The 26,970-nt window shown below is 50.7% G+C and overlaps 1 protein-coding gene across 1 annotated transcript; it reads left to right on the top strand.

Moving 5' to 3' along the window:
- Positions 1-173: 173 nt before the first annotated feature.
- LOC115384771 (formin-binding protein 1-like) lies at positions 174-26,970 on the top strand. Its single transcript, XM_030087005.1, has 18 exons — positions 174-348; positions 2,502-2,617; positions 2,805-2,855; positions 3,039-3,186; positions 4,740-4,802; positions 8,961-9,056; positions 9,523-9,537; positions 9,817-9,945; positions 10,026-10,172; positions 11,972-12,148; positions 12,886-13,077; positions 13,757-13,771; positions 17,271-17,380; positions 17,998-18,130; positions 18,252-18,397; positions 18,540-18,676; positions 25,016-25,174; positions 26,450-26,970. Exons 1-18 carry the CDS (start codon positions 319-321, stop codon positions 26,476-26,478), a joined length of 1,893 nt encoding a protein of 630 aa, XP_029942865.1. The 5' UTR covers positions 174-318; the 3' UTR covers positions 26,479-26,970.

Raw genomic sequence — 26,970 nt, 5'->3', positions numbered from 1 at the left:
CCCCCCCCCCCCCCCCCCCCCCCCCCGCAGCGCCCCCTGCTGGCGGTCAGCACCATGGACAGCGCCGCGGCACCACGTGACCCGCTGATGTGCGACAGCAGGGCGGGGCCGCCAGGGAGCATGCGCAGTATGCGCAGGCTCTCCCGCACAATCACAGCATCTCCCGTTGATGACAAAAGGTAGTCCGGGGAGACGCGCTGCGCGTGACCGCGTCCCGTGCGCGTGCAGCTGCAGACCGGGGCCGGTGCGTCGGTAAGGATGAGCGCGTGAGCTTCTCCCGGTGATCGGCGGCGCGGAGCGCGCGAGGACAGTGGAGCCATGAGCTGCAACTGGGGCACCGAGCTGTGGGTGAGTGGGGACCGGGACCGGGACCGGGACCGGGACCGGGACCGGGACCCGGACCCGGCGCACGCGGCGTGCAGAGACGGAGGCCGCGTGCGTCTGTCTGCTGTCTGCCATAGCAACACGGCGCGTGACGACAGCGGCTCGCGCTCTGCGTCCTTCACGCTGCCGCAGCGCGCATCCCGCCTTCACCCGCTCACCCCTTCACCCGCTCACCCCTTCATCCGCTCACCCCTCCATCCGCTCACCCCTTCATCTGCTCACCCCTTCATCCGCTCACCCCTCCATCCTCTCATCCCTCCATCCTCTCACCCCTTCGTCCTCTCACCCCTCCATCCTCTCATCCCTCCATCCTCTCACCCCTTCATCCGCTCACTCCTTCATCCGCTCACCCCTTCATCCGCTCACTCCTTCATCCGCTCACCCCTCCATCCTCTCACCCCTTCATCCGCTCACCCCTTCATCCGCTCACCCCTTCATCCGCTCACCCCTTCATCCGCTCACTCCTTCATCCGCTCACCCCTCCATCCTCTCACCCCTTCATCCGCTCACCCCTTCATCCGCTCACTCCTTCATCCGCTCACCCCTCCATCCTCTCATCCCTCCATCCTCTCACCCCTTCATCCGCTCACCCCTCCATCCTCTCATCCCTCCATCCTCTCACCCCTTCATCCGCTCACCCCTCCATCCTCTCACCCCTCCATCCTCTCATCCCTCCATCCTCTCACCCCTCCATCCTCTCATCCCTCCATCCTCTCACCCCTTCATCCACTCACCCCTCCATCCTCTCATCCCTCCATCCTCTCACCCCTTCATCCACTCACCCCTCCATCCTCTCATCCCTCCATCCTCTCACCCCTTCATCCTCTCACCCCTCCATCCTCTCACCCCTTCATCCTCTCATCCCTTCATCCGCTCACTCCTTCATCCTCTCATCCCTCCATCCTCTCACCCCTTCATCCTCTCACCCCTTCATCCTCTCACCCCTCCATCCCTTCATTCCTGTAGTGACTGCTGGGTTCCTCCACCACTCATCCGTCCGTCCAGCATGAGCAAGATGAAGAGACGGGAGGAACAACTCAGGAACCAGAACCAGACTCAGAGGAGAGTTTCCATTCCAGAGAACTCTGGACGTGTTCTTCTGGGGTCTCGGGGTCTCTGGGTCTCTGGATCTCTGGGTCTCGGGGTCTCTGGGTCTCTGGATCTCTGGGTCTCTGGTTCTCTGGGTCTCTGGGTTCTCTGGGTCTCTGGATCTCTGGGTCTCTGGTTCTCTGGGTCTCTGGGTCTCTGGTTCTCTGGTTCTCTGGTTCTCTGGGTCTCTGGGTCTCTGGTTCTCTGGTTCTCTGGTTCTCTGGGTTCTCTGGGTCTCTGGGTTCTCTGGGTCTCTGGGTTCTCTGGGTTCTCTGGGTCTCTGGGTCTCTGGTTCTCTGGGTTCTCTGGGTCTCTGGTTCTCTGGTTCTCTGGGTTCTCTGGGTCTCTGGTTCTCTGGGTCTCTGGGTTCTCTGGGTCTCTGGGTCTCTGGGTCTCTGGTTCTCTGGGTTCTCTGGGTCTCTGGTTCTCTGGGTTCTCTGGGTCTCTGGTTCTCTGGTTCTCTGGGTTCTCTGGGTCTCTGGGTTCTCTGGGTCTCTGGGTCTCTGGTTCTCTGGGTCTCTGGGTCTCTGGTTCTCTGGTTCTCTGGGTTCTCTGGGTCTCTGGTTCTCTGGGTCTCTGGGTTCTCTGGGTCTCTGGGTCTCTGGGTCTCTGGTTCTCTGGGTTCTCTGGGTCTCTGGTTCTCTGGTTCTCTGGGTTCTCTGGGTCTCTGGTTCTCTGGTTCTCTGGGTTCTCTGGGTCTCTGGGTTCTCTGGGTCTCTGGGTCTCTGGTTCTCTGGGTCTCTGGGTCTCTGGGTTCTCTGGGTCTCTGGGTCTCTGGGTTCTCTGGGTCTCTGGGTCTCTGGGTCTCTGGGTTCTCTGGGTCTCTGGGTCTCTGGGTCTCTGGGTCTCTGGTTCTCTGGTTCTCCTCTGGTTCTCGTCTCTTCATTGTGAATCAGTTAAAAGTCTTTCCGCAGCTTTTGGGACACTTCATTCATCCATTCATCACCCCCCCCCCACGGTGTAACCTCTAGCCTCTAGCCTCTAGCCTCTATCCTCTGTCCTCTGACCTCTGACCTCTGCTGTTCCAGGACCAGTTTGAGAACCTGGAGAAACACACCAGCTGGGGCATCGACTTCCTGGAGAGATACACCAAGTTCCTGAAGGAGCGAGCCGAGATCGAGCTGAGCTACGCCAAGCAGATCCGGTAGAGACGCTCTGTCCTCCAGCTGTCCTTGTCCTGTCCACCTCCTGTCCAGCATCTGTCCATCACCTGTCCTGTACACCTCCTGTCCATCACCTGTCCTGTACACCTCCTGTCCATCACCTGTCCCTCTCTGTCCTCCTGCTGTCCTCTACCTGTCCATCACCTGTCCCTCTCTGTCCCCGTCCAGGAATCTCTCTAAGAAGTACCACCCGAAGAGAAGCAGAGAAGAGGACAGCAGGTCAGTCCAGACCCTTGGGACGTCTCCGTGGAGTCCAGCTGTGTGCGTCTGGTCTGGGTGGAAACTCCACCCAACCTGACGGAGGCTCGCAGTCATTCTGCTGCTCTGTGATTGGCTGCTGTGGTCAGGGCTGCTCTCTGATTGGCTGCTCTGACCCTGCTGCTCTGTGATTGGCTGCTGCAGGTACACCTGGTGCGTGGCCTTTGCTGCGACGCTCCAGCAGCTGAACGAGCTCTCTGCTCAGCGGGAGGAGCTGGCCGAGAGCCTGAACTCGCAGATCGTGAGTGAACTGAGCCGATACACCCAGGAGCTGAAGGCCGAGAGGAAGACGGTGAGTCAGCTACCCTGCTAGCCTGCTAACCTGCTATCCAACCAACCAGCTAACCAGCTAACCAACCAACTCACCAACATCCAACCAACCAAAAAAACCAACATTATTACAGTTTCTCAGTGTAGTACAGTGTATTACAGGGTGTCACAGAGCGTTATAGGGTGTCACGGTGTGTTACAGTGGTGCATTACAGTGTGTCATGGTGCGTTACAGGGTGTCACGGTGTGTTACAGTGGTGCATTACAGAGTGTTACGGTGCATTACAGGGTGTCACGGTGTGTTGCAGTGTGTCACGGGGTGTTACAGTATGTCACGGTGCGTTATAGGGTGTCACGGTGCGTTACAGGGTGTCATGGTGTGTTACAGTGTGTCACGGTGCGTTATAGGGTGTCACGGTGCGTTACAGGGTGTCATGGTGTGTTACAGTGTGTCACGGTGCGTTATAGGGTGTCACGGTGCGTTACAGGGTGTCACGGTGCGTTACAGGGTGTCATGGTGTGTTACAGTGTGTCACGGTGCGTTACAGGGTGTCACAGTGCGTTATAGGGTGTCATGGTGTGTTACAGTGTGTCACGGTGCGTTACAGGGTGTCACAGTGCGTTATAGGGTGTCATGGTGCGTTACAGTGTGTCACGGTGCGTTACAGGGTGTCACGGTGCCTTACAGGGTGTCACGGTGCGTTATAGGGTGTCATGGTGCGTTACAGGGTGTCACGGTGCGTTACAGGGTGTCACGGTGCGTTATAGGGTGTCACGGTGCATTACAGTGTGTCACGGTGCATTACAGTGTGTCACGGTGCGTTACAGGGTGTCACAGTGCGTTATAGGGTGTCATGGTGCGTTACAGTGTGTCACGGTGCGTTACAGGGTGTCATGGTGCGTTACAGTGTGTCACGGTGCATTACAGGGTGTCACGGTGCGTTACAGGGGGTCATGGTGTGTTACAGGGTGTCACGGTGCGTTACAGGGTGTCACGGTGCGTTATAGGGTGTCACGGTGTGTTACAGTGGTGCATTACAGAGTGTTACGGTGCATTACAGTGTGTCACGGTGCGTTATAGTGTGTCACGGTGCATTACAGGGTGCGTTACAGGGTGTCACGGTGCGTTATAGGATGTCTCGATGTGTTACAGTGTGTCACGGGGTGTTACAGTGTGTCACGGTGCGTTACAGTGTGTCACGATGTGTTACAGGCTGTCACGGTGCATTACAGGGTGTCACGGTGTGTTACAGGGTGTCATGGTGCGTTACAGTGTGTCAGGGTGCGTTACAGTGTGTCAGGGTGCGTTACAGGGTGTCACGGTGTGTTACAGGGTGTCACGGTGTGTTACAGTGTGTCACGGTGCGTTACAGTGTGTCATGTTGCATTACAGTGTGTCACGGTGTTTTACAGTGTGTCGTGGTGTGTTACAGTGTGTCACGGTGCATTACAGTGTGCCACGGTGTGTTACAGGGTGTCACGGTGTGGTACAGTGTGTCGCAGTGTGTTACAGTGTGTTACACTCAGTGTTACAGAAGTTGTGGTTTCACCACTTTCACCTATTTCATGTTGCAGCATTTCCAAGATGGCCGCCGTGCTCAGCAGCACATCGAGAGCTCCTGGAAACAGCTGGAGTCTGTGAGTGTCACTGGCCCCGCCCACTGTGGCATTACATCATCACTGGCCCTGCCCACCTGTGGCATTACATCATCACTGGCCCCGCCCAACTGTGGCATGACATCATCAGTAGCCCCTCCCATGATGATGACTGGAGGATGTGATCGTTGTTCTGCAGAGTGTAGAATCAATCAATCAGTAAATCAATGTATTTTTGTATAGCCCAGTATCACAACAGCAGCTGCCTCAGAGGCTTCAAGATGTTACATTGGTCGGTAAAAATAAAAACAGTGAATAAGCATAATGTTAATATGTCAAATTCACAGTAACGAGACAAAACAAAGCAACCACCGCCTTAGACCCTCACATCCGGCAAGAAAAAACTCCAGAAACCCAGTGGGAGAAGAAGAGATCTTGGGGAGAACCACAGTATGGAGGGATCCCTCTCCCAGGGACGGACAGCTTTGGCAACAGCTAGCATGAGACAATAAGAAGTAAAGCCTAGGACTATGTTGAGGACAGTCCGTTGGACGGTCCAGCACAAGAACCACAGATCCCAGAGGTAGAACTGAAGCCAGTCCGCGGGCAGGACCGACAGGAGTGTCCTCCCGGTCCGGACGGAGCTTGTTCGTAGGCCCTCGTAATAGTGGAGTCAGCAACTGAAACTGGAGAAGACTCCCCCTCGAAGGGGGGGACAGCAGGTGAAAAGCAATGAACGGACTAAAGGGAAGAACATTCAGACATTAGAGGACAGGGCTCAGTGCACCGTACTTCCCACAGCATTCTAGCTCCTGGGGCAGCTTTGTGGATACTTAACTGTTTAAACTAGTATTTAGTTAGTATAGTTTAGATAGTTTAGTTTAATTTAGTTTAATTTAGTTAAGTTAAGTTAAGTTTAGTTTAGTTTAGTTTAGTTTAGTTTAGTTTAGTTTAGTTTAGTTTAGTTTAGTTTAGTTTAGTTTAGAATCCCTAGCTGACCTGATCATAGGCTGCATCGAAGAGAAACGTCTTGAGCCTAACCTTAAATGTGGAGACTGTGTCTGCCTCTTTGACACCACTTGGAAGCTGGTTCCATAAAAACGGTGCCTGATAGCTAAAGGCTCTTCCACCTAGTGTCCATTTAGAGACTCTAGGAGTCACCAGTAACCCTGCATTTTGAGAGCGGAGTGCTCTGATTGGTTGATAAGGCGTTAAAGCATCTTGGAGATAGGTCGGAGCCATCCCATTTAGGATTTTGTAAGTGAGGAGAAGGATTTTAAATCTAACTCTAAACTCGACAGGAAGCCAGTGAAGAGATTTTAGAACGGGAGTAATGTGTTCACGTCTTCTAGTTCCAGTTAATAATCTGGCGGCCGCATTTTGAACCAACTGAAAGTTTTTTAATACACTTTTTGGGCAGGCTGCGAGAAGGGAGTTGCAGTAGTCCAGTCTAGTAGAAACAAATGCATGGATGAGTTTTTCTGCATCGCTTCTAGGTAGAATGTTTCTTATTTTAGCTATGTTGCGCAAGTGGAAATATGCTGTTTTACAAGCCAGGTTGATGTGTGCTTTAAAGGAGATATCCTGATCAAATAAGACCCCGAGGTTCCTCACAGTAGAGGAGGAGGATACACTGACGTTATCTAAGGTGATAATCTGTTCAGATAGACACTCTCTCAGTTTATGGGGGCCTAGTATAATGACCTCTGTTTTGCCAGGATTCAGACGGAGATAGTTCGTAGTCATCCAGGATTTAATTTCTCTGATACAGTCACTGAGTCTGTCTATTTGATTAGTTTGATCAGGTTTCATAGATAAATACAGTTGTGTGTCATCTGCATAGCAATGAAAATTGATATCGTGACTTCTAATTATGTTCCCTAAAGGAAGCATATATAACAGAAATAAAATTGGCCCGAGCACGGACCCTTGAGGAACCCCATAACTGCCCTGGGAGCACGGTGAGGACTGTTGGTTAACGTGAACAAATTGGTACCTATTAGATAAATAGGATTTGAACCAGCAGAGGGCTTTTCCTCTGATGCCAACCTCACATTCTAACCTCTGCAGGAGAATATTGTGGTCGATTGTATCAAAAGCTGCACTGAGGTCTAGGAGAACCAGGACTGAGACTAGACCTGCGTCAGCCGCCAATAGCAAGTCATTAGTGACTTTAACTAACGCAGTCTCAGTGCTGTGATAAGCTCTATATCCTGACTGAAATTTCTCAAATAAACTATTGTCCTGTAGGTGGCGGTAAAGCTGTTTAACCACGACTTTTTCCAGGACTTTTGAAATAAAAGGCAGATTTGATATCGGTCTGTAGTTAGCTAGAATATCAGGATTGAGATTAGGTTTTTTCAGCAGTGGTTTGATTACTGCGAATTTAAATGACTGTGGCACATAGCCAATTTCTAGAGAGGTATTTATTATAGTTATGATCGTATTTAAGATAACTGGAAGAATATCTTTGAAAAGCTTAGTTGGAATTGGATCTAGGAGACAGGTCGAGGTTTTAGAAGACATTACAATCGAAGTAATCTCAGCCCCATTTACTGATGAGAAACTATCTAGTATTTCAGGTATTTCAGGTGGAGGCAGTGGCTGGATTCCCTGAGCTTGATCTGAGGAAAGCGCTTCACTGATTTTACCTCTGATGGTTATGATTTTATCATTAAAGAATTTAAGAAAGTCATGGCAGTTTAAAGATTCTGGGATTACTGGTTCCACTACAGTATGACTGCTTGTCAGTCTGGCTACAGTGTTGAACAGAAACCGAGGGTTATTTTTGTTTATTTCTATTAAACAAGAGTAATATAATGTCTTGGCTTTAAAAAGAGTTTGTTTATAGCTTAGCAAGCTACATTTCCAGGCCTTCAGAGATTGTTCTGATTTAGATTTACGCCACAGTCTTTCTAATTGCCGAGTTGTTTGTTTGAGAACACGGGTTTCAGAATTAAACCATGGAGCAACGCGCCTGGGTCGATTGGTTTTCAGCTGCAACGGAGCCACTACGTCAAGGGCAGATTTTAGTGAGTGCAAAGCACTGTCAACAAACTGATCACTATTATCACCACTGGTCAATAAGCTCATTTCTGTGAGTTCACAAGATAATGCAGCAAATGCAGGCTGGATCAGTTCTTTGTACCGAGCCACAGATTTTTCAGATAATGTCCGTATCAGCTGAATTTTATCTTTTTGAGCAGAGTAGTCTTCAATCAAAACCTGAAAAGTAATTAAAAAATGGTCTGAGAGTATGGGGTTCTGAGGGAGAACATTTAGGTCACTGACCTCTATCCCATATGTTAAGACCAGATCCAGGGTGTGCTTGTGACTATGAGTGGATTCATCAACGTTTTGAGTGAAACCGATACTATCTAATACTGCAATAAACGCATTACTCAAACTATCACCAGAATCATCCACATGGATGTTAAAGTCACCTGTTATAAGGATCTTGTTCTGAGTCAATACTATATTGCCTAAAAACTCTGAGAACTCAGTTAAAAAGTCAGAGTAAGGACCAGGAGGTCGATACACAATAATTAATAGCACAGCTTTTTGATTCTTCCAATTTGGACAAGTAAGCGTTAGTATTAAGCTTTCAAAAGAGTTGAATTTAACATTAGTTTTGGGTTTAAGAAGAAGACTGGAGTGGGAAATCACTGCCACACCTCCACCTCCACCTGTTGATCTAGCTGTTTGGAAATTAACATAGGTTGGAGGGGTACATTCATTGAGCCTCACATAGTCATCTTGCTGGAGCCAAGTTTCTGTTAGAGCAAGGAGATCAATGTTATTGTCACCGATAAGGTCATTAACTAACAGAGATATGTGGAGATTGCTCTAATGTTTAGTAGACCACATTTTATGTATTTCCTACTGGAAGAGTTATTCTGTCTCTACAGGTGTGAAGCTTTTTACCCATTGACTTTTTCTAATGCTTTGAGCACTTTGGACAGACTCAGTCTCTGTTAGCCTCGGTAAACCTCCATGCTGGACTTGTAAGAATCCGGGAGCAGGATGAGTGACGGGATCAACAAGATCCGAGAGAAGCGACTGATGCTCAGAACTGCTGTAGTGACACTGACGTTCTCCAGTGACGCTGACGTTCTCCATGTCATTTATTTCACTGTTCCCTCTTCTCGGTGTTTGTGGATCTTTGGCCCCGCCCACCAACCCTGTCCTTCCACCAATCAGAGCAAACGGCGCTTCGAGCGAGACTGCAAGGAGGCGGAGCGAGCGCAGCAGGCGTCGGACAGGATGGACCTGGACAACAAGACGGACGGAGAGAAGGTGAGGGACGGGCAGAACCATCTGGGACCGGGCGGGACCGGGCGGGACCAGGCGGAACCGGGTGCGACCGGGCGGGACCGGGTGCCACCGGGTGGGACCGGGTGGAACAGGGTCTTCAGCAGAGGGACCAGGCTGACACTGGCAGTGGAAACAGCAGCAGCTCCCTCTGCTGGAGCTTCGTCCTCACTGCGCCTGTTCTGGAGACATCAGTCCACTGAGGTTCTCCTCGGATCGCCTCTGGACTCCTTTGGTTCTCTGTTCTAGATAAATGTTCTAAATGTGTTCTTGAAAAATGTAAACAAAAGAAAACGTAAAAACGTTTCCATGGAAACGAGTCGTCACAGGAACAGAGTGAGGAGAACATTGCAGAACCTCATGTGACACTCTTCTTTCTGTGTGTGTGTGTGTGTGTGTGTGTGTGTGTGTGTGTGTGTGTGTGTGTGTGTGTGTGTGTGTGTGTGTGTAGCGCTGCTCTCTGAAGGTAAGAACTTCGGTCTTTATTTTCCGTTCTAATCGTGCTTCTGTTGGCTCATCTAGTTCTCCGTTTCTCACTGTCCTCGCGGCGTCTCTGTCCTCCCGGGGTCTCTGTCCTCCCGGGGTCTCTGTCCTCCTGGGGTCTCTGTCCTCCCGGGGTCTCTGTCCTCCCGGGGTCTCTGTCCTCCCGGGGTCTCTGTCCTCCCGGGGTCTCTGTCCTCCCGGGGCCTCTGTCCTCCTGGGGTCTCTGTCCTCCCGGGGTCTCCTGGGTTCTGGGACGTTCCAGGCTCGTCAGGCGGCTCAGCAGAAGCAGCAGGCTGCTGAAGAGTCGCGGTCGTTCTACCTGAGCAGCCTGAGCCGCTTCAACCAGGACCAGCAGCAGCACTACCACAGCCTGGTGCCCGTCATCTACCAGGTAGGGACCGGACCGGGTCCCGGACCGGGTCCCGGACCGGGTCCGCGCTCCGCTCTCCTCACGCCGCCCGTGTCCCGCAGCGGATCCAGGACATGGAGGAGCGGCGGATCGAGCGGGTGGGGGACGCCATGCGGGCGTCCGCCGAGGCGGAGAGGAAGGTCCTGCCGGAGGCGGGCCGCTGCCTGGACGCCATGATGGACGCCGCCCAGAGCATCCAGCCCCGCAAGGTGAGCCGGTCCTGCAGGAACAGGGACAGGACAGGAACAGCACAGAGACAGGGACACTTTCTGAGATGCAGGACTGAAGACCAGGACCAGTCTGGTTCCGGGTGGATTCGGGTGGGGCTGGAGCAGCGGGGGCTCGGGCTTTCCAGGACCTCAGGAGCTGGAGGTCTTCAGCCGTCCCCGCGGTGCCGATCCAACCGAGGCCTCCTGCACCCGGTCCCAGTCCCGGTCCCGGGTCCCTGAGCTGACTGCTGCTCTCTGAACAGAACCGGAGAACTGACGCCCCCTTGTGGCTCATTCAGACCCAGACCTGTATGGACTGATGCCATCTGGTCCTGAATGGACTGGCCCGAGAACCAGGGGCTGGGGACATACCGGGTCGAACGTGGACAGGTCCCGGGTTCCTCCGAGGTTCCTGGTTCAGTGAGACAGTAGCAGCCGCGGGTCTCCATCCGGCTCTGGACAAGTCTGGACGGGTCTGGACGGGTCTGGACGGGTCCGGACGGGTCTGGAAGGGTGTGGACTGGTCTGGACGGGTCTGGATGGGTCTGGACGGGTCTGGATGGGTCTGGACGGGTCTGGACGGGTCCGTACGGGTCTGGACTGGTCTGGACGGGTCTGGACGGGTCTGGACGGGTCTGGACGGGTCCGGACGGGTCCGGACGGGTCTGGACGGGTGTGGACTGGTCTGGACGGGTCCGGACGGGTCTGGACGGGTCTGGACTGGTCTGGACGGGTCTGTACGGGTCTGGACGGGTCTGGACGGGTCTGGACGGGTCTGGACGGGTCTGTTGTGGAGAAGAGGTTCAGCTTCACTGCAGGGTCCCTGATGGCGGCGCTGGGAAGAGTCTCTGAGAGGATCAGAGGAACGTTAGACTCCTGGTGGAACACTGTGACCTCCGGCTGGGTGACTTCCTGTCAGTCGGTGGAACACTGTGACCTCCGGCTGGGTGACTTCCTGTCAGTCGGTGGAACACTGTGACCTCCGGCTGGGTGACTTCCTGTCAGTCGGTGGAACACTGTGACCTCCGGCTGGGTGACTTCCTGTCAGTCGGTGGAACACTGTGACCTCCGGCTGGGTGACTTCCTGTCAGTCGGTGGAAACCTGTTGCACCGTGTGACGTTACAGCCGTTCAGACGTGGTTCAAACAAGAGTCAATAAGAGTCAGGAGAGCTTCAGGAGGAGGACAGCGTCTTCGCTTGTAGAAGAGACGTTCAGATAATTTATTACTTAAATACTCAGAGTGTTTTTTGAAATTTAGAAATTCATTGATAAACATTCCAAGAACTTTGCTGTTCTCGGCTCTTTCCTCTCGTTTATCTCAGTCTGTATCGTTTCCTCCTTTTTTCTGTTTGAACGAAACACGACGTGTTTGGTTTCATTGTGTTTAGAGATCGTTTGTTACATTTGATCCATTCATTCACTCATTTTAATCCTTTCATCATTGACACGGCTCTCTCAGCTTCCTGGATCTGTGTGTGACAGAAACGGATCAGTGTCGTCAGCTAAAGTGACGACGTGAGAAGAGTTGAGTTCAGCAGGTCGTTTACGTCCAGGAGCAAGAGAAGTGGTTCCAGGACGGAGCCTTGCAGGACGCCACGTCTGATGATTTCACACTGAGATCTACCACTTTTCATTTTCTCCCTGGTGTCCTGCTGTGCTGGGGGGTTCAGGTCTTCATGTGACCCCAGGACAGTCTTCCTGCTGTCCTGGGGGGTTCAGGTCTTCATGTGACCCCAGGACAGTCTTCCTGCTGTCCTGGGGGGTTCAGGTCTTCAGTGGACTCTTTGCTGGTTTTCAGGACACCCGGCAGGTGGTGGAGCTCTTCAAGTCCGGCTTCGACCCTCCAGGAGACGTGGACTTTGAGGACTACAGCGCCACCATGAGGCGGAGCATCTCCGAGTCAAGTTACCTTGACAACCGGACCGAGGGACGGAGACACAGCCGGAAGCTGTGGCCCTTCATCCGGAAAAACAAGGTGACCCCTAAAAGCTTAGACCTGGCCCTGGACCGAGATCTCACCCTGGACCAAGACCTCATCCTCGACCGAGACCTCATCCTGGACCGAGACCTCATCCTCGACCGAGACCTGACCCTGGACCGAGACCTCATCCTGGACTGAGACCTGACCCTGGACCGAGACCTCATCCTGGACCGAGACCTCATCCTGGACCAAGACCTGACCCTGGACCGAGACCTCATCCTGGACCGAGACCTAGACTGACACCTGATCCTGGACTAAGACCTGACCCTGGACCGAGACCTCATCCTGGACCGAGACCTCATCCTGGACCGAGACCTCATCCTGGACCGAGACCTCATGTTGATCCCGAGTCACATGACAGGTCTCTGCTGGACAAAGCAGTGACTGTGTGTGTGTGTGTCTCTGTCTGGATGGGTGTGTGCATGTGTGTGTGTGTGTGTGTGTCTGTCTCTGGGTGTGTGTGTGTGTGTGTCTGTCTCTGGATGTGTGTGTGTGTGTGTGCGTGTGTGTGTGTGTGTGTGTGTGTGTGTGTGTGTCTCTGGATGTGTGTGTGTGTGTCTCTGGATTTGTGTGTGTGTTGGTGTCTCTGGATTTGTGTGTGTGTGTGTGTGTCTCTGGATTTGTGTGTGTGTCTCTGGATGTGTGTGTGTGTGTATCTCTGGATGTGTGTGTGTGTGTATCTCTGGATGTGTGTGTGTGTGCGTGTGTCTGTGTGTGTGTGTGTGTTGCAGCTGCTGACTCTCCTGTCCTCACCACGTCAGCCTCCTCCTCCTCCTCCGACTTCCCCGTCTCCTGGGGGCGTGGCCAACAGTCCCCAGTCTCCGCCCACCGTCTCCCGTGAGCCAATCACACAACGGCTAAATGACCTCATGACCTCTGGCTCCAGAACCAGGAAGCAGTGTCTGCGCAGCCTGAAGAGAGGGGTACACACACACACACACACACACACACACACACACACACACACACACACACACACCCAGAGACACACACACACACACACACACACACACACACACACACCCAGAGACACACACACACACACACACACACACACACACACACACACACACACACCCAGAGACACACACACACACACACACACACACACACACACACACACACGCTCAGTCTCGTATTTCTATCCTTGTGGGGACCGTCCATTGACTCCCATTCATGTCTAGCCCCTAACCCTGACCCTTACCCTAACCCTAACCCACACCACAACAAAGCCTAACCCTAAAGAAATGTTTTTGACCTTTTACTTTTTTCAGTAACAACAACATGGTCAAGAAAACACTGTTTCTCCTACTTAGGACCGGAAAAAGGTCCCACAAGGCACGTCGTTCCACGCTTTGCTATCCTTGTGGGGACATTTGGCCCCAACAAGGATAGAAATACGAGAACACACACACACACACACACACACACACACACACACACACACACACACACACACACACACACACACACACACACACATCCAGACACACACACACACACACACACACACACACACATCCAGACACACACACACAGTTAACCTACTGTTTTAATCTGATCTGAATTTTTTTTACATCCTGCTTTCCTCTGATTGGACAGTTGTCACTGAAACTGGTCAGTATCCCTGTCTGATTGTCTCCTGTTGTCTGATTGTCTCCTGCTGTCTGATTGTCTCCTGTTGTCTGATTGTCTCCTACTGTCTGATTGTCTCCTGTTGTCTGATTGTCTCCTGGTGTCTGATTGTCTCCTACTGTCTGATTGTCTCCTGTTGTCTGATTGTCTCCTGCTGTCTGATTGTCTCCTGTTGTCTGATTGTCTCCTACTGTCTGATTGTCTCCTGTTGTCTGATTGTCTCCTGCTGTCTGATTGTCCTGCTGTCTGATTGTCCCCTGCTGTCTGATTGTCCTGCTGTCTGATTGTCCCCTGTTGTCTGATTGTTCCCTGCTGTCTGATTGTCCCCTGTTGTCTGATTGTCCCCTGGTGTCTGATTGTCCCCTGCTGTCTGATTGTCCCCTGCTGTCTGATTGTCCCCTGTTGTCTGATTGCCCCCTGCTGTCTGATTGTCCCCTGTTGTCTGATTGTCCCCTGTTGTCTGATTGTCTCCTGGTGTCTGATTGTCCCCTGTTGTCTGATTGTCCCCTGCTGTCTGATTGTCCCCTGCTGTCTGATTGTCCTGCTGTCTGATTGTCCTGCTGTCTGATTGTCCCCTGGTGTCTGATTGTCCCCTGCTGTCTGATTGTCTCCTACTGTCTGATTGTCTCCTGTTGTCTGATTGTCTCCTGCTGTCTGATTGTCTCCTGTTGTCTGATTGTCTCCTACTGTCTGATTGTCTCCTGTTGTCTGATTGTCTCCTGGTGTCTGATTGTCTCCTACTGTCTGATTGTCTCCTGTTGTCTGATTGTCTCCTGCTGTCTGATTGTCTCCTGTTGTCTGATTGTCTCCTACTGTCTGATTGTCTCCTGTTGTCTGATTGTCTCCTGCTGTCTGATTGTCCTGCTGTCTGATTGTCCCCTGCTGTCTGATTGTCCTGCTGTCTGATTGTCCCCTGTTGTCTGATTGTTCCCTGCTGTCTGATTGTCCCCTGTTGTCTGATTGTCCCCTGGTGTCTGATTGTCCCCTGCTGTCTGATTGTCCCCTGCTGTCTGATTGTCCCCTGTTGTCTGATTGCCCCCTGCTGTCTGATTGTCCCCTGTTGTCTGATTGTCCCCTGTTGTCTGATTGTCTCCTGGTGTCTGATTGTCCCCTGTTGTCTGATTGTCCCCTGCTGTCTGATTGTCCCCTGCTGTCTGATTGTCCTGCTGTCTGATTGTCCTGCTGTCTGATTGTCCCCTGGTGTCTGATTGTCCCCTGCTGTCTGATTGTCCCCTGTTGTCTGATTGTCTCCTGGTGTCTGATTGTCCCCTGTTGTCTGATTGTCCCCTGCTGTCTGATTGTCACCTGCTGTCTGATTGTCCTGCTGTCTGATTGTCCTCTGCTGTCTGATTGTCCCCTTGTGTCTGATTGTCCCCTGCTGTCTGATTGTCCCCTGTTGTCTGATTGTCCCCTGCTGTCTGATTGTCCCCTGCTGTCTGATTGTCCTGCTGTCTGATTGTCCCCTGGTGTCTGATTGTCCCCTGCTGTCTGATTGTCCTGCTGTCTGATTGTCCTGCTATCTGATTGTCCCCTGCTGTCTGATTGTCCTGCTGTCTGATTGTCCCCTGCTGTCTGATTGTCCTGCTGTCTGATTGTCCTGCTGTCTGATTGTCCCCTGGTGTCTGATTGTCCCCTGCTGTCTGATTGTCCTGCTGTCTGATTGTCCCCTGTTGTCTGATTGTCCCCTGTTGTCTGATTGTCCCCTGGTGTCTGATTGTCCCCTGCTGTCTGATTGTCCTGCTGTCTGATTGTCCTGCTGTCTGATTGTCCTCTGCTGTCTGATTGTCCCCTTGTGTCTGATTGTCCCCTGCTGTCTGATTGTCCCCTGTTGTCTGATTGTCCCCTGCTGTCTGATTGTCCCCTGCTGTCTGATTGTCCCCTGCTGTCTGATTGTCCTGCTGTCTGATTGTCCTGCTGTCTGATTGTCCCCTGGTGTCTGATTGTCCCCTGCTGTCTGATTGTCCTGCTGTCTGATTGTCCCCTGTTGTCTGATTGTCCCCTGGTGTCTGATTGTCCCCTGCTGTCTGATTGTCCTGCTGTCTGATTGTCCTGCTGTCTGATTGTCCTCTGCTGTCTGATTGTCCCCTTGTGTCTGATTGTCCCCTGCTGTCTGATTGTCCCCTGTTGTCTGATTGTCCCCTGCTGTCTGATTGTCCCCTGCTGTCTGATTGTCCCCTGCTGTCTGATTGTCCTGCTGTCTGATTGTCCTGCTGTCTGATTGTCCTGCTATCTGATTGTCCCCTGGTGTCTGATTGTCCCCTGCTGTCTGATTGTCCTGCTGTCTGATTGTCCTGCTATCTGATTGTCCCCTGCTGTCTGATTGTCCTGCTGTCTGATTGTCCCCTGGTGTCTGATTGTCCCCTGCTGTCTGATTGTCCTGCTGTCTGATTGTCCTGCTATCTGATTGTCCCCTGCTGTCTGATTGTCCTGCTGTCTGATTGTCCCCTGGTGTCTGATTGTCCTGCTGTCTGATTGTCCCCTGCTGTCTGAGGCACCAAACCAGGATCAAGGATTAAGCCGGGATATTTTGGTTATCCTGGATCAACGAATCCAGGACCTGGTTGCTCTAAAGAAGGATAGGATTAGGATTCATAGTGCTCCAGGTCCAGATCAGGACCAGGTCCAGACCAGGTCCAGATCAGGACCAGGTCCAGACCAGGTCCAGATCAGGACCAGGTCCAGACCAGGACGGGGTCTATAATTAAGTCTGCTCTAGACCAGTAGTTTCCAAGTAATCCTGAACCCTCTGGTTCTGGATTGGATTAGTCTGGATTAGTTAATCCTGGATTTGTAATCAGTGTTTGTCTGCTGTGTGTTGATGTCTGTTGTGTGACTTGTCTGTTGTTTGTAATGTGTTTGTGTGTGTTGTTTGTGTGTGTGTGTTGTTTGTAGTATGGAGTGTGTTACTGACACTGCTGCCCCCTGTGTGTAGTGTGTAGTGTGTTGTTAGTGTGTGTGTGTGTGTGTGTGTGTGTGTGTGTGTGTGTGTAGTGTGTAGTGTGTTGTTAGTGTGTGTGTGTGTGTGTGTGTGTGTGTGTGTAGTGTGTTGTTAGTGTGTGTGTGTGTAGTGTGTTGTGTCGTGTGTAGTGTGTGTGTAGTGTGTTGTCTCGTGTGTAGTGTGCTGTTAGTGTGTGTGTGTGTAGTGTGTAGTGTGTGTGTAGTGTGTTGTGTCGTGTGTAGTGTGTGTGTAGTGTGTAGTGTCGTGTGTAGTGTGTGTGTAGTGTGTAGTGTGTGTGTAGTGTGTTGTGTCGTGTGTAGTGTGTGTGTAGTGTGTAGTGTCGTGTGTAGTGTGTTGTGTCGTGTGTAGTGTGTGTGTAGTGTGTTGTGTCGTGTGTAGTGTGTGTGTAGTGTGTAGCGTCGTGTGTAGTGTGTAGCGTCGTGTGTAGTGTGTAGCGTCGTGTGTAGTGTGTTGTGTCGTGTGTAGTGTGTTGTTAGTGTGTTGTTAGTGTGTCGTGTGTAGTGACTGTGCTGCCCCCTGCAGGCCTCCAGTCCAGCAGACTGCAGCAACCTTCAGCCTGAACAGAGACGCAAGAAACTGCAGAGTCGCATTGAAAACATCAGTCAGGAGATCCAGAGGGAGAGAGAGCAGAGGTAACACAGACCCACACACACACACACACACACACACACACACACACACACACCGACCCAGTTTACATGGTGTTTTTTTCCAATCTGATTGAAAGCAATCGTTACACTCATTTGTATCCATGGACGGCAGATAAAGTGATCCTTTCAGACTTTCCTGCTTCCTGTTTCCTGCTTCATGTTTCCTACTTCCTGTTTCCTGCTTCCTGATACCTGTTTCCTGCTTCCTACTTCCTGTTTCCTGCTTCCTGCTTCCTGTCACGTCATTGCGTACCAGGGAACACATGGCAGAACCAATAATCGCGTTCACTGCGCTCCGCTGTAGCACCGTTAATATGAGACCCGGAGCGGATCATCGGTCGGTAGATCACCTGGATCTGGTCCGAGTGAAGCGGATCGTCTGTGTTTATATTAACCCTTTACAGTCCCATCATACGGTTCCCATGGAAACGAGGCCACTGACACAACACAAGCTCATGTCAAGTTGTATAGCAGTTGTGCTGTATGGTTGTGTTACTGTAGTTGTGTGTCCTCTGGGACGCCCTGCAGTGTTGTGTAGTTGTGTTGCTGTGTTGTGTAGTTGTGTCACCCTGTTGTGTCCCCGTGTGGCCTGTCCTCAGGGACGCCCTGCTGAAGATGGTCCAGGTCTACCAGCTCAGTCCTCAGCTCGGGGACGTGGACAGTCTGGAGCCCCGCCTGGAGGAGGTGAAGCAGAGTCTGCAGAGGCTGGAGGAGGAGCTGCACCGGAACCAGGTCCTGTTCCAGACCGGGACCCCACCCAGACCCCCACCATAACCCCCACCCTGACCCCCATCAGTCCTGGACCCCATCAGTCCCGGACCTGCTGAGGTTGACCTGTGCTTGTGGTCCTCAGGTGTGGCTCTCGGATGCAGACAGTGGAGCCTCTGAGCAGGGCAGCAGGAGGCAGAGTGGAGGTTGCGGGTTCAATTCCCAAGCCACCACCCCTGGAAGCAGCAGCCTGAAGCAGCTGGACAACCGCAGTCCGGCGAGCCGAGAGAGGTAACCACGCCTTAACCACACCGTAACTACACCTTAACTACACCCACTACTAACCCCACTACCAAACAGTGCTGGTGTCCTGAGCCTAACCACACCCTGCTCCCCTCCTGGCCCCGCCCCCTCCCTGGCCCCGCCCCTCCAGCCCTGACGGCAGCTACACGGAGGACCACAGCGCCGAGCTTCACTTCAAGTCTCGCAGTTCGGAGTTTGACGACGACTTTGAGGACGAGGAGCCGCTGCCGAGCATCGGAACCTGCAAGTCCCTGTACCCGTTCCAAGGTGAGGGACCAGAACCCGCTGAAGACCAGAACCAGAGACCTCAGTTCTCCAGACCTGTTCCTGGAGAACCAGAGATCCGGTTCCTTTGAGACCAGGAATCGCAAACCGTCCAGAAGAGACGGAGTTGCTTCAGGTGGAGGTTCTAAAGTTGGAGCCTGTCAGACCTGTGTGACGGTGACACCCTGCTGTTGCTACACCCTGCTGTAGCTACACCCAACTGTAGCCACACCCAACTGTAGCTACACCCTGCTGCAGATACACCCTATTGTAGCTACAACCTATTGTAGATACACCCAACTGTAGATACACCCTGCTCTAGCTACACCCAACTGTAGCTACACCCTATTGTAGATAGACTCTACTGTAGCTACACCCTGCTGTAGCTACACCCAACTGCAGCTACACCCTACTGTAGATGCACTCTACTGCAGATACACTCTACTGTAGACACACCAAACTGTAGATACACTCTACTGTAGATACACTCTTCTGCAGATACACTCAACTGTAAATACACTCTACTGTAGATACACCCTGCTGTAGATACACCCCACTGTAGATACACCCAACTATAGCTACACCCAACTGTAGATGCACTCTACTGTAGATACACTCTTCTGTAGGTACACCCTACTGTAGATACGTCCTATCGTAGATACACCGTATTGAAGATACACTCTACTGTAGATACACTGTACTGTAGATACACCCTACTGTAGATACACTCCACTGTATATACTCTGTACTGTAGATACACCTTGCTGTAGATACACTCTACTGTGGATACACCCTACTGTAGATACACCCTATTGTCGATACTCTCTTCTGTAGATACACCCTATTGTAGATACAACCTACTGTAGATACACTCTATTGTAGCTACACCCTACTTTAGATACATCCCATCGTAGATACACTCCACTGCAGATACACCCTACTCCAGATACACTCTTCTGAAGATACACCCTACTGTAGATACACACTATTGTCGATAAACCCTACTGTAGATACACCCTGCTGTAGATACACCCTATTGTAGATACACTCTACTGTAGATACTCCCTGCTGTAGATACAACCTATTGTAGATAAACTCTACTGTAGATACACCCTGCGGTAGATACACCCTGTTGTAGATACACCCTACTGTAGATACACCCTACTGTAGATACACCAAACTGTAGATACACCCTGCTGTAGATACACTCTACTGTAGATACACCCTACTGTAGATACACTCTACTGCAGATACACCCTACTGTAGATACACCCTATTGTAGATACACCCGACTGTAGATACACTCTACTGTAGATACACCAAACTTTAGATACACCCTTCTGTAAATACACTCTACTGTAGATACACCCTACTGTAGAAACACCCTATTGTAGATACACTCTACTGTAGATACACCAAACTGTAGATACACCCTACTGGCAGCACGGTGGCTGAGTGGTTAGCGCTCTTGCCTCACAGCAAGAAGGTCCCAGGTTCAATCCCCGGACCGTGCGGGCCTTTCTGTGTGGAGTTTGCATGTTCCTCCCCGTGTCTGGATGGGTTTCCTCCGGGATCTCCGGTTTCCCCCGTCAACCGATAACATGCACCATCGGTCAATCCTCCAGTCAGGTGATTCTGACCATTAACCTGACTCCACATCTGGAGATGGGTCCCCGGGCGCTCCCCGCAGCTGCCCACTGCTCCATACGGAATGCTTCAGTGGCATCGATGGATGGGTTAAATGCAGAGAACAAAATTTCGTTGTACATTCACTGTATAATGACCAATAAAGTACCTTACCTTACCTTACCTTACCTTACCTTACCTTACCTTACTGTAGATACACTCTACTGTAGATACACCAAACTGTAGATACACTCTACTGTAGATACACCCTACTGTAGATACACCCTACTGTAGAAACACTGTACTGTAGATACACTCTACTGTAGATACACCCTACTGTAGATACACCCTATTGTAGATACACCCTACTGTAGATACACTCTACTCTAGACACACCCTACTGTAGATACACTCTACTATAGCTACACCAAACTGTAGATACACCCTGCTGTAGGTACACTCTATTGTAGATACACCCTACTGTAGATACACTCTACTGTAGATACACCAAACTGTAGATACACTCTACTGTAGATACACCTTACTGTACATACACACTACTGTAGATACACTCTACTGTAGATACACCAAACTTTAGATACACCCTATTGTAGGTACACCCTACTGTAGATACACTCTACTCAAGAAACACCCTACTGTAGATACACTCTACTGTAGATACACCAAGCTGTAGATACACCCTTCTGTAAATACACTCTACTGTAGATACACCCTACTGTAGATACACTCTACTGTAGATAAACTGCACTGTAGATACACCCTACTGCAGATACACCCTATTGTAGATACACTCGACTGTAGATGCACCCTGTTGTAGCTACACCCAACTGTGGATACATCCTATCGTAGATACACTGTACTGTAGATACACCCTACTGTAGATACACCCTATTGTAGATACAACCTGCTGTAGATACACCCTGCTGTAGATACATCCTACTGCAGATACACCCTACTGTAGATACACCCTATTGTAGATGCAACCTACTGTAGATACACCCTGCTGTAGATACAACCTACCGTAGATACACCCTGCTGCAGATACACTCTACTGTAGATACACCCTGCTGTAGATACAGCCTACCGTGGATACACCCTGCTGTAGATACACTCTGCTGTCGATACACTCTACTGTAGATACACTCTACTGTAGATACACCCTGCTGTAGATACAGCCTACCGTGGATACACCCTGCTGTAGATACACTCTGCTGTCGATACACTCTACTGTAGATACACCCTGCTGTAGATACACTCTGCTGTAGATACACTCTGCTGTAGATCCACCCTATTGTAGATACACCCTGCCGTGTATACACCCTACTGTAGATACACCCTGCTGTAGATACAACCTACTGTAGATACACCCTACTGTAGATACACCCTGCGGTAGATACACCCTATTGTAGATACACCCTGCTGTAGATACACCCTATTGTAGATACACCCTGCTGTAGATACACCCTATTGTAGATAAACCCTGCTGTAGATACACCCTAGTGTAGATACACCCTCCTGTAGATACACTCTACTGTAGATACACCCTATTGTAGATACACCCTACTGACGATACACCCTGCTGTAGATACACCCTGCGGTAGATACACCCTATTGTAGATCCACCCTATTGTAGATACACCCTGCTGTAGATACACCCTACTGTAGATACACCCTACTGTAGATCCACCCTGCGGTCGATACACCCTGCTGTAGATACACCCGACTGTAGATACACCCTACTGAAGATACACCCTTTTGTAGATCCACCCTACTGTAGATACACCCTGCTGTAGATACACTCTTCTGTAAAAAACAACCTATTGTAGATACACCCTGCTGTTGATACACCCTACTGTAGATACACCCTGCGGTAGATACACCCTATTGTAGATACACCCTACTGTAGATACACCCTATTGTAGATAAACCCTGCTGTAGATACACCCTAGTGTAGATACACCCTCCTGTAGATACACTCTACTGTAGATACACCCTACTGTAGATACACTCTACTGTAGATACTCTGTACTGTCGATACACTCTACTGTAGATAAACTCTATTGTAGATATACCCTATTGTAGATACACCCTGCTGTAGATACAACCTACCATAGATACACCCTGCTGTAGATTCAACCTACCGTAGATACACTCTTCTGTAGAAACAGCCTATTGTAGATACACACTGCGGTAGATACACCCTATTGTAGATACACCCTACTGACGATACACCCTGCTGTAGATACACCCTGCGGTAGATACACCCTATTTTAGATCCACCCTACTGTAGATACACCCTGCTGTAGATACACCCTGCTGTAGATACACCCTAGTGTAGATACACCCTCCTGTAGATACACTCTTCTGTAGATACTCTGCACTGTCGATACACTCTACTGTAGATAAACTCTATTGTAGATACACCCTATTGTAGATACACCCTACTGTAGATACACCCTACTGTAGATACACCCTGCTGTAGATACAACCTACCATAGATACACCCTGCTGTAGATACAACCTATTGTAGATACACCCTACTGTAGATACACCCTCCTGTAGATACACTCTTCTGTAGATACTCTGCACTGTCGATACACTCTACTGTAGATAAACTCTATTGTAGATACACCCTATTGTAGATACACCCTACTGTAGATACACCCTACTGTAGATACACCCTGCTGTAGATACAACCTACCATAGATACACCCTGCTGTAGATACACCCTATTGTAGATACACCCTACTGTAGATACACCCTACTGTAGATACACCCTACTGTAGATACACCCTGCTGTAGATACAACCTACCATAGATACACCCTGCTGTAGATACAACCTACCGTAGATACACTCTTCTGTAGAAACAACCTATTGTAGATACACACTGCGGTAGATACACCCTATTGTAGATACACCCTACTGACGATACACCCTGCTGTAGATACACCCTGCGGTAGATACATCCTATTGTAGATCCACCCTACTGTAGATACACCCTGCTGTAGATACACCCTACTGTAGATACACCCTACTGTAGATACACCCTTTTGTAGATCCACCCTACTGTAGATACACCCTACTGTAGATACACCCTACTGTAGATACACCCTGCTGTAGATACACCCTACTGTAGATACACCCTACTGTAGATCCACCCTGCGGTCGATACACCCTGCTGTAGATACACCCTACTGTAGATACACCCTGCTGTAGATACACCCTACTGTAGATACAACCTACTGTAGATCCACCCTGCTGTAGATCCACCCTACTGTAGATACACCCTACTGTAGATCCACCCTGCGGTCGATACACCCTGCTGTAGATACACCCTACTGTAGATACACCCTGCTGTAGATACACCCTACTGTAGATACACCCTGCTGTAGATACACCCTGCTGTAGATACACCCTACTGTAGATACACCCTACTGTAGATCCACCCTGCGGTCGATACACCCTGCTGTAGATACACACTACTGTAGATACACCCTGCTGTAGATACACCCTACTGTAGATACACCCTGCTGTAGATACACCCTACTGTAGATACACCCTACTGTAGATACACCCTGCTGTAGATACACCCTACTGTAGATACACCCTGCTGTAGATACACCCTACTGTAGATACACCCTACTGTAGATACACCCTGCTGTAGATACACCCTACTGTAGATACACCCTCCTGTAGATACACTCTTCTGTAGATACTCTGCACTGTCGATACACTCTACTGTAGATAAACTCTATTGTAGATACACCCTATTGTAGATACACCCTACTGTAGATACACTCTACTGTAGATACTCTGCACTGTCGATACACTCTACTGTAGATAAACTCTATTGTAGATACACCCTGCTGTAGATACACCCTACTGTAGATACACCCTACTGTAGATACACCCTACTGTAGATACACCCTGCTGTAGATACACCCTACTGTAGATACACCCTACTGTAGATACACCCTGCGGTCGATACACCCTGCTGTAGATACACCCTACTGTAGATACACCCTACTGTAGATACACCCTACTGTAGATACACCCTGCTGTAGATACACCCTACTGTAGATACACCCTACTGTAGATACACCCTGCGGTCGATACACCCTGCTGTAGATACACCCTACTGTAGATACACCCTACTGTCGATACACCCTTTTGTAGATCCACCCTACTGTAGATACACCCTGCTGTAGATACAACCTACCGTAGATACACCCTCCTGTAGATACACTCTACTGTAGATACACCCTACTGTCGATACACTCTACTGTAGATACTCTGCACTGTAGATACACTCTATTGTAGATAAACTCTATTGTAGATACACCCTGCTGTAGATACACCCTGCTGTGGATACACTCTGCTGTGGATACACCCTATTGTAGATACACCCTGCTGTAGATACACTCTGCTGTGGATACACCCTATTGTAGATACGCCCTGCTGTAAATACACCCTGCTTTAAATACACTCTCCTGGCTTTTTCTAAGTAGGATTTATTGTCATGGCAACAGTTACAATGAAATTAGTTTGGTTTGAAGACTCCCAGGCAGCCAATGATAGCGCTCCGTTTTGGTCTGGGTCCCCGGCGGTCCGGGCTCCTGGCGGTCCGGATCCGTGGTAGTCTGGGTCCCTGGCGGTCTGGAAGGATGTGAGCCTGTCCCTGTTCTGCTTCCAGGTCAGAACGAGGGGACGCTGTCCATGGTGGAGGGGGAGCTGCTGTCTGTGGTGGAGGAGGACAAGGGGGACGGCTGGACCCGGGTCCGGCGCAGCCTGGACGAGGAGGGCTACGTCCCAACGTCTTACATCAAGGTCTTCTTGGACAGCAGTGCCAAAGGTGCTATGACCTACATATGACCTCTGTGACCTGCGTGCCGTCGCTCCTCCGACATGTGACTCAACTTCATGTGTCTTCGTGTGACCTTCATATGACCTTCATGTGACCTTCATATGACCTTCATGTGACCATCATATGACCTTCATGTGACCTCCATTTCACCACTGCATGACCTATTATTGACCTTTGTATGATCTCCATGTTAACGGTGTTGGGGCCGTAATGATCTCTGTTTGACCTTCACATGACCTAGGTATGTATTGGAATGTGAGCTTCACCTATGACCTTCATCTGACCTCTGGTGGCCTCTGGTGATATCACATGACCTCTGACCTCTGAGCTTTGAACTGGAGGCATGCAACCTCTCCTTGACCTCTGAATGCCCTTCAACCTTGACATGAGGCCATGTGGCCCCAGGCGACCTCTGACCTCTGACACATGAATGTTGGTTGCTGCTCTGCCTGTCTGTGTGCTCAACACCTGAACTGAAGCTTCACATGCTGGAGACACACCCACTGCCTCCGCAGGCCCCGCCCATAAGGTGCAGTGCATGATGGGACATGAAGGGGGCGGAGCCTGCAGAGGACAGTGACTGTTCTGAACGAGTTCTCGAGTAGACGGTTCTACCGCAGACGGTCGTGATGGACGAAGCGCCGCGTTTAGAAACCAAGAGTCCAAACTGTCAGTGTCACACAGTCCACCATGGGCTGGACCCAGTAAGACTCTAGACCCAGTAAGACCCTGGACCCAGTAAGACTCTTGACCCAGAAAGTCTTTGACTGTAGAGAGTCTTGAGCTCCATGAACTGCAATTCAACATGAAACACCAACAAGTCTGGATGAACTGCCCCGCCCCGCCCCGCCCCGCCCCGCCGCCGCCGCTACGTCACGTTGCTACTCCGTCACGCCGCCGCAATGCCGCGTCACACCGCTACTCCCTCACACCGCCGCTACTCCGTCACGCCGCCGCCGTACTGTAGCTATGTTCATCCTTATGCAGTCTGTGGTTTCTGCTGATTCTGACCTCAGACAACAAAAATCCCTGACATTCAGCTCTCTCTCTCTCTCTCTGTCTCTCTCTGTCTCTGTCTCTCTCTGTCTCTGTCTCTCTCTCTCTCTCTCCTCTGTCTCTCTCTCTCTGTCTCTCTCTCTGTCTCTCTTTTCTCTCTCTCTCTGTCTCTCTCTGTCTCTCTCTCTGTCTCAATCTCTATCTCTCTATCTCTCTCTCTGTCTCTCTCTGTCTCTGTCTGTCTCTCTGTCTCTGTCCGTCCTCTAGGCTTTGTGCAGAGTAGTCGTCTAGTGTAGGACAGCTCTCGACGAATGAGGACGTCTCCCAGGAAGTGATGTAAAGAAGTGAGAGGAAGTGGACAGTTGTCTTCTTCCTGACCGATCAGCTGACTCACTGCGTCCACTGTGTCACTCTGAGAGCTGCTCTGATTGGCCGGATAGAAACGAGAGCGTCACGGTGGGTGTGGCCGTGTGAAGGCTCAGTTCAGTGTAAATTTAGCCCCGCCCCTTCCCCTGCTCATAACCCCGCCCCCTCCCCTGCTCATAGCCCCGCCCCCACGAATTCGGAAGCCACGCCCCTTCCCCCTGCTCATGTCTGAAGCCCCGCCCCTTCCCCCGCTCACATCCGAAGCCCCGCCTCCACCGTGCTTCTCGGTCTCCATGTTTTTTGACTGATTGTGTGAAATGTGATACTTTTTGATTTTATAAACTTCAGTGACTTTTTTTAATTGAACTGCAGAGTCGCTCTTTTCCACTTCATGTCTGTCAAACTTTCAAAATAAACTTCAC

This window comes from Salarias fasciatus, unplaced genomic scaffold (assembly GCF_902148845.1).
Source record: "Salarias fasciatus unplaced genomic scaffold, fSalaFa1.1, whole genome shotgun sequence".
In the NCBI taxonomy this organism is placed as follows: Eukaryota; Metazoa; Chordata; class Actinopteri; order Blenniiformes; family Blenniidae; genus Salarias; species Salarias fasciatus.
The sequence above is the reverse complement of the archived record's forward strand: the minus strand, read 5'-3'. Positions and strand labels throughout refer to the sequence as shown.